This window comes from Stomoxys calcitrans, chromosome 1 (assembly GCF_963082655.1).
Source record: "Stomoxys calcitrans chromosome 1, idStoCalc2.1, whole genome shotgun sequence".
NCBI classification, from domain to species: Eukaryota; Metazoa; Arthropoda; class Insecta; order Diptera; family Muscidae; genus Stomoxys; species Stomoxys calcitrans.
This window is the reverse complement of record NC_081552.1, coordinates 27,763,200-27,772,419: the sequence shown is the minus strand read 5'-3', so window position 1 is coordinate 27,772,419 and position 9,220 is coordinate 27,763,200. Positions and strand designations below refer to the sequence as shown.

General features: G+C 36.9%; 1 protein-coding gene across 1 annotated transcript; it reads right to left on the bottom strand.

Annotated features, from left to right (window-relative positions):
* Nucleotides 1-1,172: 1,172 nt before the first annotated feature.
* Nucleotides 1,173-5,446, bottom strand: LOC131995690 (uncharacterized). The gene is made up of 3 exons (XM_059364585.1): nt 5,378-5,446; nt 4,914-5,243; nt 1,173-1,361 (listed from the first exon to the last, which is right to left on the bottom strand). The coding sequence occupies exons 1-3, from the start codon at nt 5,444-5,446 to the stop codon at nt 1,173-1,175; spliced, it is 588 nt and encodes a 195-aa protein (XP_059220568.1).
* Nucleotides 5,447-9,220: the final 3,774 nt, after the last annotated feature.

The window sequence follows — 9,220 nt, the reverse complement described above, 5'->3', positions numbered from 1 at the left end:
CAAGTATAGTTCAAATCGGTTTTTAACCTGATATAGCTGCCATATAAACCGATCTTGGGTCTTGACTTCTTGAGCCTCTAGAGTGCGCAATTCTTATCCGATCAGAATGAAATTTTGCACGACGTATTTTGCTACGATATCCAACAACTGTCCTAAGTACGGTTTAAATCGGTCCACAACCTGATATAGCTGCCATATAAACCGATCTTGGGTCTTGACTTCTTGAGCCTCTAGAGGGCGCAATTCTTATCCAATTTGAATGAATTTTGGCACCTAGTATTTTGTTTTGATATCCAACAACTGTGCCAAGTATGGTTCAAATCGGTCCATAACCTGATATAGCTGTCATATAAACCGATCTTGGGTCTTGACTTCTTGAGGCTCTAGAGTGCGCAATTCTTATCCGATTGGAATGAAATTTTGCACGACATGTTTCGTTATTATATCCAACAACTATGCCAAGTATGGTTCAAATCGGTCCATAACCTGATATAGCTGCCATATAAACCGATCTGGGATCTTGACTTCTTGAGCGTCCAGAGGTCGCAATTATTATCCGATTTGCCTGAAATTTTGTACGACGCATTCTCTCATGACCATTAACATACGTGTTTATTATGGTCTGTATCGGTCTATCGCCCGATACAGCTCCCATATAAATCGATCTCTCTATTTTACTTCTTGAGCCCACAAAGAGCGCAATTCTTATTCGAATTGCCAGACTTTTACACAGGTCTCCAACATAAATATAATTTAATTGTGGTCCAAACCGGACCATATCTTAATATCGCTCTTATCGCAGAACAAATCTTTTCTTATATCATTTTTTGCCTAAAAAGAGATGTCGGACAAAGAACTCGACAAATGCGCTCCATGGTGGAGGGTATATAAGATTCGGCCCGGCCGAACTTAGCACGCTTTTACTTGTTACAATTATTTACCTCATTATATTTGTTGTTGGTAAATATCTTAATGACCCACATTTTGCTGCTAAAGTGGAATGTATACCAAATTTTCTGTTGTTTATTTCAGTTTTTGAATCATATTTTATGATAAACATATTGAATAATTATTTTCATTACAATTAAACCATGATAAACACAACCATGAAAACTACAATAATTTTAACTATACATACGACGTTTCTTGTATGGTTTCCACAATCGCTACATTTAGTTTTTTCCATTTCTTTGACGAAATTTTTGACCATTTTTCGATTCCACATATGCAGTAATGGTAAAATTCGCAAACAACTCATTATACCGCACAAATCCCAAAGTTGCTCCAAAAACAATTTCTGGTAAATATGGCGGAAACAATTCTTCATTCAAATGGAAATTAATTACTGAATAGGGTTTGTCCTATGTTAAAAGGATATGAAAATATAAAACAAGTAAAAAGGCATTTAGTTAGCCGGGCCGGGCCGAACTTTGGACACCCACCACCTCGGGTAAATATGTAAACCCAAAATCCGGTGAAAATTGGATTACTTATGCACCCAAATTCGGCACGGACATTGAGTGGTATAATAAATATAAGTCACTGTTCAATTTTGTAGAACAAAATATTGTCAGCTATATCCAAATATAAACCGGTCTGAATCATATAGGACACGGATGTCGAAAAGCCTAACATGAGTCACTGGTTCAAATTTTAGACTTTAAATCGAGAGATCGGTCTATATGACAGCTATATCCAAATCTGGACCGATCTGAACCAAATTACAATAAACCTGGAGATAATATTTTTTTATGGGTTACAGACTCTAAAACAGCAGATCGGTCTATATGGCACCTATATCTTAATAAAGTCCGATCTGAACCATATTTGGGGCGAATGTCGGGGCGCTTAAAACAACTGACTGTTTCAAATTTCAGCGAAATCGGATTAAAGAAAAAAGCTTTAATGGGATTCAGATCCCTTATCGGCAGACCTATATCTAAATATAGTCCGATCTGAACTATATTAAGGTCGGATATTGGGTGGCTCAAAACAACTCACTGTTTAAAATTTCAGTGAAATCGGGTAATTAATAAAGTTTTTATGGGCTTCAGACTCTTTATCGGCGTATCGGCGTATCGGTCTATATGGCAGATATATCTAAATATAGTCCGATTTGAACCATATCTAGGCCGAGTCTCATGAGGCTTAACAAATTCCATGTTTCAGATTTCAGCGAAATCGGGTAATATATAAAGCTTTAATGGGCTTTAGAGCCTTTATCCCCAGATCGGTCTATTTTTATTATTTATTTTTATTATTTATTAATAGATTGAATTCAAATTACAATTCAAGAATAGTATTTCATAAAGTTCTTAAATACAATCTATGTTAGGCTTAGCAAAAATGCTGTTAGCCGTAATACAATGCTTATCACTAAATTGTTGTTTGTTTCTATATGTTTCTTGCTTTTTCTTTTTTCATTTTGGTTATTAAAAACTGAATTCATTAATAATTAATTTTCTATACTTAGTACAATTTTCTATGTATTTATATAGTGATGAGTTATTCGTGCCATTTAATATATTTAATACTTCGGACTCATTAAGGGAATATTTTCCGAAATAACTTTTTCTAAATTCTCTGTATAGTGGGCAGGCGCCAATAAAGTGAAGTGTATTTTCATCTTGATCTGTATTACACATAGAACAAGTGCCATGGGTGTTACTTCTGAATGATCTCGAGTTAAGGTCGAGTAAACCACCTCTAGCTTTAATGATTAAGCTAGTAGCTCGTGAAGATAAGTCAGCAGTATGAAATGGAATTATATTATACTCAAGCACAGAATAAAGATCGTGGAACTGTGAATTTCTTGCATCTGATTCAAATTCACGTTGTTCTTGAATTCTCAGTAATTCTACTATTTTGTCTGAATACATGCATATCGGATTTGTAGCATTAGCAGGAATATATTGTAGGGTTTGGCAAATATTTGACCATTCTTTTGCCCATAATGCATTCAATTCTATGATTTTCTCCGCCAGCAAGCGGGGCAAGCGGTGAGAGCTAAGTCGCAATATTCTATTAATGTAGTTAAAATGGATTCTAAGAGTGTTACAAAACATAGAAGAAAATCCAGTTTCTAGATACAACATGTAATTTGGTGTATTATTAGGCAAATAAAGCATTTTCTTAGTAAAAAAGCGAAAGAGCTTCTCTACATCATCAAACCTTGTGTAACCCCAAACCTGTGCAGCGTAAAACATTATAGATCTGGAACATGCATCGAATATCTTCATCTTATTAGTTTTAGCAATACTAGGGTGACTTATATACTTCGACCATGTGCTATTTATGGCCAGTTTGGAATCCGCAAGCTTCTTCTGTAAGTGTTTTCTAAATGACAAATTGTAAGTTATTTCAACGCCCAGGTATGTGTAACTATTAACAATTTCAATATTCTGATTTCCAAAGCACCACCTTAAATTCGAAGAGATTCTAGAACCTCTACGAAAAACAAGAATTTTCGATTTAGAAAGGTTTACTTTCAAGCTCCACAACAAACAGTACCTCTCAAGTTCATAAATCATCTCTTGTAAGCCCAATGGAGAGTCAGATAATAGCACAATGTCATCGGCGTATAATAAGACTTTGACCGTAGTGTCCGCTACTCTTACACCACCAGGCAATATATAGGGAAGGTCATTCACGTATAACGAAAAGAGTACAGGACTGAGAATACAGCCCTGTTTCACACCAGATTCAACAGGAAAGTATTCAGAGAACGTACTTCCATCCCATACTCTACTTTCTGTGCCATCATACAGCATTCTTAATATAGTTACAAGTTTCGTAGATAGACCCTGACTAGATAGTTTATAAAAAAGGCTGTTTCTGGGAATCAAATCAAATGCAGAAGAGAAATCGACAAAAAACGCATATGTAATTTTGCCTTGTAGCTGGTTCAAAGAAACAATATTCACGAGGTTAAATATATTATCTATAGTAGAATACTCTCTTCTAAATCCAGCCTGAAATTCATTTAAAACATCGTGTCTCGTCAGCCAAAATGTTATACGGTTTAGCAGAACAGAGTTAAAAATTTTTCCGATAGTATCCAGAAGTGACAAACCTCTATAATTTGACGCCAAGTTTATATCACCTTTCTTAAATAGAGGTATCAATATTGACTTCTTGAAGGAAGTAGGAACATTTTCATGGAGGAATATCTTATTAAATACTACAAGTATTTCTTGCAGAAAACGGCGAGGAGCAAATTTATAAAATTCGTAAGGTATACCATCGTTCCCGGGGGCCTTATTCGATTTAAGTCCTTTTAAAACGGAGAGTAGCTCACAAAATTCAAAAGGGGAGTCTAAAAGTGGGTCTACATGAAACGGTATACACCAGCTGATAATTTTGGAATTATCTTCGTTAACTAGTAAAGAGTTAAAGTGTGCTAAGTGTGCTAAGAAATCAGATCGGTCTATATGACAGCTATATCTAAATATAGTCCGATCTGAACAGAATATGGGTAAGATGGAGGGAGGTCTAAAACTGCTCACTGTTTCAAATTTCAGCAAAATGTGATAAAAAAATAAGGCATTTATTTTACGCTTTATCGGCAGATCGGTGTATATAGCAGCAATATCCAACTATGCATATGGTTCAAAACTTAACTATCGTGCATCAAAAAGACGTATCTGTGCCAAATTTTAGCTTAATATCTAAATTTTTGAAGGCTGTAGAGTGATTAAGACCGACGGACGGACAGACACACAGACATCGTTAAATCGTCTTAGAATTTTACAACGATCCGGTATATATATATATATACTTTGTAGGGCCGGAAATTGATATTTGGATATGTTGCAAACGAATGACTAAATTATTGTACCCCATATCCTATGGTGGTGGGTATAAAAAAAAAAAAAAAACTTTTACTTATATTTTCTTCAAAATTTTGCTGTTACCTTTTTAAAAGGACATTTTTTGGGTAAATCCTTCATATGCTTTTTTAGTTCGTTAATAAAAATAGATGCCAAAGGGTTGATTTTCCCATAAGTGTTCTCAAGGATCTTACAAGCATCCAGCGTAATATTATAGACATTCCAAAACTGACCATTGCTTTTGGTGCCGGCTACCCAATGCACAATTTGCAATTCATGCAGCTCTTCCGTAAGTGTAAATGATCCATTGATGGCCTTACGTTTGTTATAATCGATAAGCTTGAAATTAACGTTCTTCATAATTTTCGGATTGAATTCATAGTTCAGGGTTTCAAAGTCCATAATAAAGGAACGCTGTTCGTGAGAAAAATAAAAAAAAAAAAAAATTTTATGTAATCATATGATGAAAGCAGTTCTTTACAAGAAGTATCCCCCCTAACAGCTGTTTCTAGGGAAATATAAATTTTTTTTAAGCATTATCTACCTACCAAACAATTGGAGGTTCCAATATAAGCCAATACTAATAAAATGGTCACATTGAGTACAAATGTCGACATACTGGTTAGTTAACTCCCGCAATTGATGTGATATTTAGAAATGAATGTATGAAATTTCGAATGATAGCTATGCAATGGGGCGTTTAAGTACACCAAATTAAAATCTCAAAATTAAAAGCAATCAAATGCTTCAATGAACACCATTACATTTTGATTCTATTTCTATTTGTGCACAATTTCAGATCTCATGATGCGATATTGAGAATGTGAGCTTAAAGTACTGGAACATTTCAAAATTTGGCTTACATTTCTGGTTGTTCTGGAATGTTTTACTTTAGGGTGATTCAATTTTATGTGTTGTAAAATACAACAAATTCGAAAAAGTCTACTCAAGAAACCATTTGAGTCGAAAGTCTAAATAATATGCTGCAAATCGATTTTGATTTTCGACAAACAGACTCCATTAAGTATTGGGTTGCCTAAAAAGTAATTGCGGATTTTTTAAAAGAAAGTAAATGCATTTTTAATAAAACTTAGAATGAACTTTAATCAAATATATAATTGCCATTTTGTTCGATAACCTTTTGCCATCTTCCTGGCAAATTTAGTATTCCACGCTCATAGAACTTCTCGCCTTTATCTGCAAAAAACTGAACCAAGTGCGATTTTATAGCCTCATCATTGCCGAAAGTTTTACCATTTAAGGAGTTCTGCAAAGATCGAAATAAATGGTAGTCTGATGGTGCAAGGTCAGGGCTATATGGTGGATGCATCAAAAGTTCCCAGCCAAGCTCACTCAGTTTTTGGCAAGTGACCAAAGATGTGTGCGGTCTAGCGTTGTCCTGGTGGAATATGACACCTTTACGATTGACCAATTCTGGTCGCTTCTCCTTGATGGCTGTATTCAATTTGTCCAATGGTTGACAGTAAACATCCGAATTAATCGTTTGGTTCCTTGGAATCAGCTCAAAATATACCACACCCTTCCAATCCCACCAAATAGACAGCATAACATTCTTTTGGTGGATATCAGCCTTTGAAGTGGTTTGAGCTGGTTCACCATGCTTGAACCATGATCGTTTTCGACTAACGTTGTTGGAAACAATCGATTTTTCATCTCCAGTTATGATTCGTTTTAAAAACGGATCGAATTCATTGCGTTTAAGGTGCATAAGGTGCACAAGCGTTGATTCGGTTTGTTAAATGAATTTCTTTCAATACATGTGGTACCCAAATATCAAGCTTTTTCACCAGTCCAAGACTTTTTATGTAATAATGAATGGTAGATTTTGGTATACTTAACTTCTCTCTTATCTCATGCTCAGTTACATGACGATCCAATTCGATTAATGCTTTGATTTGGTCATCATCAACTGCATTTGGCCGAACGAAAAATCTGCAATTACTTTTTGGGCAACCCAATACTAATAGTAAAATTTTAATATAATTGTTGTCTCATCATTGAAATTTGTGGTATGTTCCAAAAAAGGAATCGCGAAAATCGGGGTGCCACTAATACCTCTCCTTCATATGGCGCATTGCTTCTGATTGCAGGGTTGCTTTGTATGTCGCATTCTTCTTGGCTTCAGTACCATTTCAACACTCCCGGTTGTATCATGGATTTCTTGGGCGAGTCTTCTGGTAGTTTAGTGGGAATTTCGCCGCATTTTCCCCTTTCCGTATATCATCAGGACAAGGAGTGTTTCCATCAAGCAGTTGGTTCACTCAAGTGGAGAATGCCGTTGTCAACTGCTGAGTTTGCAGCTTCTCAATGTCCAGTTTCCGTGCAATTCCAGAACTTTGTTTTCTCCCTGTACTCAAACGGTAGGTTAGGTAAGAGTGGCAGTCCTTTACAGACTTACTTAGATAATTTTTTTAAGTCCATTGTGATACCACAGTAGCGACAGACCAAAGCTGCTGGCGGGAATCGAACCCATGAGCCCTGCACTGGTAATCTAAGCACGCTACCAACTCGCTACTTTGTTGGATCTCAAATCAATAATTCGATAGGTTACAAACGGAATGACGAAATTAGAATACCCGCATCCTATGGTGAAGTGTATAAAAACATATCCCCAAACGGGGGATCTGGGGTTTGGAATTTCAGAACTCGAGGGGTTTTTTCCAATGTTGTAATACAAAAAGACCTTAAATCGAGATATCGGTCTACATGGCAGCTATATCCAAATCTGGACCGATTTGGGCCATAAACATGTCGAAGAGCCTAACACTAAGCACTGTCCCAAATTTCGGCGAAATCGGACAATAAATGCCTCTTTTATGGGCCCCAAACCTTAAATCCAGAGATCGGTCTATATGGCAGCTATATTCAAATCTCGACCGATCTGGGCAAAATTGAAGAAGGACTTCAAAGAGCCTAACCAAACTCACTGTCTCAAATTTCAGCGACATCGGACAATAAATGCGTCTTTTATGGCCCCAAAACCTAAAACGTAGATATCGGCCAATATGGCAGCTATATCCAAATCTGAACCGATCTGTGCGATATTGCAGAAGTATGTCAAGGGGTTTAACTTAACTCACTGTCCCAAATTTTGGCGACATCGGATAATAAATAAGCATTTTATGGGCCCAAAACCATAAGTCAAGAAATCGGTCTATATGGCAGCTATATCCAAATCTGAACCGATCTGGTCCAAATTGAAGAAAGATGTCGAAAGGCATAACACAACTTACTGTCTCAAATTTCAGCAAGATCGGATAATAAATGTGGCTTTTATGGGACTTAGACCCTAAATCGGATGATCGGTCTATATGGCAGCTATATCCAAATCTGGACCGATCTGAACCAAATTGACGGAGGATGTCGAAGGGCCTAACGCAACTCACTGTCCCAAATTTCAGTAAAATCGGATAATAAATGTGGCTTTTATGGGACTTAGACCCTAAATCGGATTATCGGTCTATATGGCAGCTATATCCAAATCTGGACCGATCTGTGCCAAATTCACGGAGGATGTCGAAGGGCCTAACACAACTCACTGTCCCAAATTTCAGCAAAATCGGATAATAAATGTGGCTTTTATGGGCCTAAGACCCTAAATTGGAGGATAGGTCTATATGGCAGCTATATCCAAATCTGGACCGATCTGGGCCAAATTGACGCAGGATATCGGAGGGCCTAACACAACTCTTTGTCCCAAATTTCAGCAAAATCGGATAATAAATGTGGCTTTTATGGTCCTAAGACCCTAAATCGGCCGATCGGTCTATATGGGGGCTATATCAAGATATAGTCCGATATAGCCCATCTTCGAACTTAACCTGCTTATGGACAAAAAAAGAATCTGTGCAAAGTTTCAGCTCAATATCTCTATTTTTAAAGGCTGTAGCGTGATTTCAACAGACAGACGGACAGACGGACGGACATGTCTAGATCGTCTTAGATTTTTACGCTGATCAAGAATATATATACTTTATAGGGTCGGAAATGGATATTTCGATGTGTTGCAAACGGAATGACAAAATGAATATACCCCCATCCTTCGGTGGTGGGTATAGAAAGAAACAAGTAAAAGCATGCTAAATTCGGCCGGGCCGAATCTTAGATACACTCAACCATGGATCGCATGTGTGAAGTTCTTTGAACAATTTTTTCAATGTACATAAGCTATATCAAGTTATTGACCGATACTGACCGTACTTATAGTGTCGTACAAGCCATCTGAAAATATCGCCTACAAAATTTCAGGCAAACCGTGCAATAATAGCGCCTTCAAGAGGCTCACACAGTCAAATTGGGAGGTCGGTCGGTTATGTGCCAGCTATGTCAGGTTATGAACCGATTTAGACCATACTTGTCACAGTCATACC

Excerpts from the sequence above, each read along its gene's own strand:
- LOC131995690 (XM_059364585.1), bottom strand. The coding sequence starts at position 5,446 with ATGTCGACATTTGTACTCAATGTGACCATTTTATTAGTATTGGCTTAT. Across the intron at positions 5,244-5,377 it reads TTGGAACCTCCAATTGTTTG|CGTTCCTTTATTATGGACTT; the intron begins GTAGGTAGATAA and ends TCTCACGAACAG. Across the intron at positions 1,362-4,913 it reads AAAAATGTCCTTTTAAAAAG|GACAAACCCTATTCAGTAAT; the intron begins GTAACAGCAAAA and ends CTTTTAACATAG.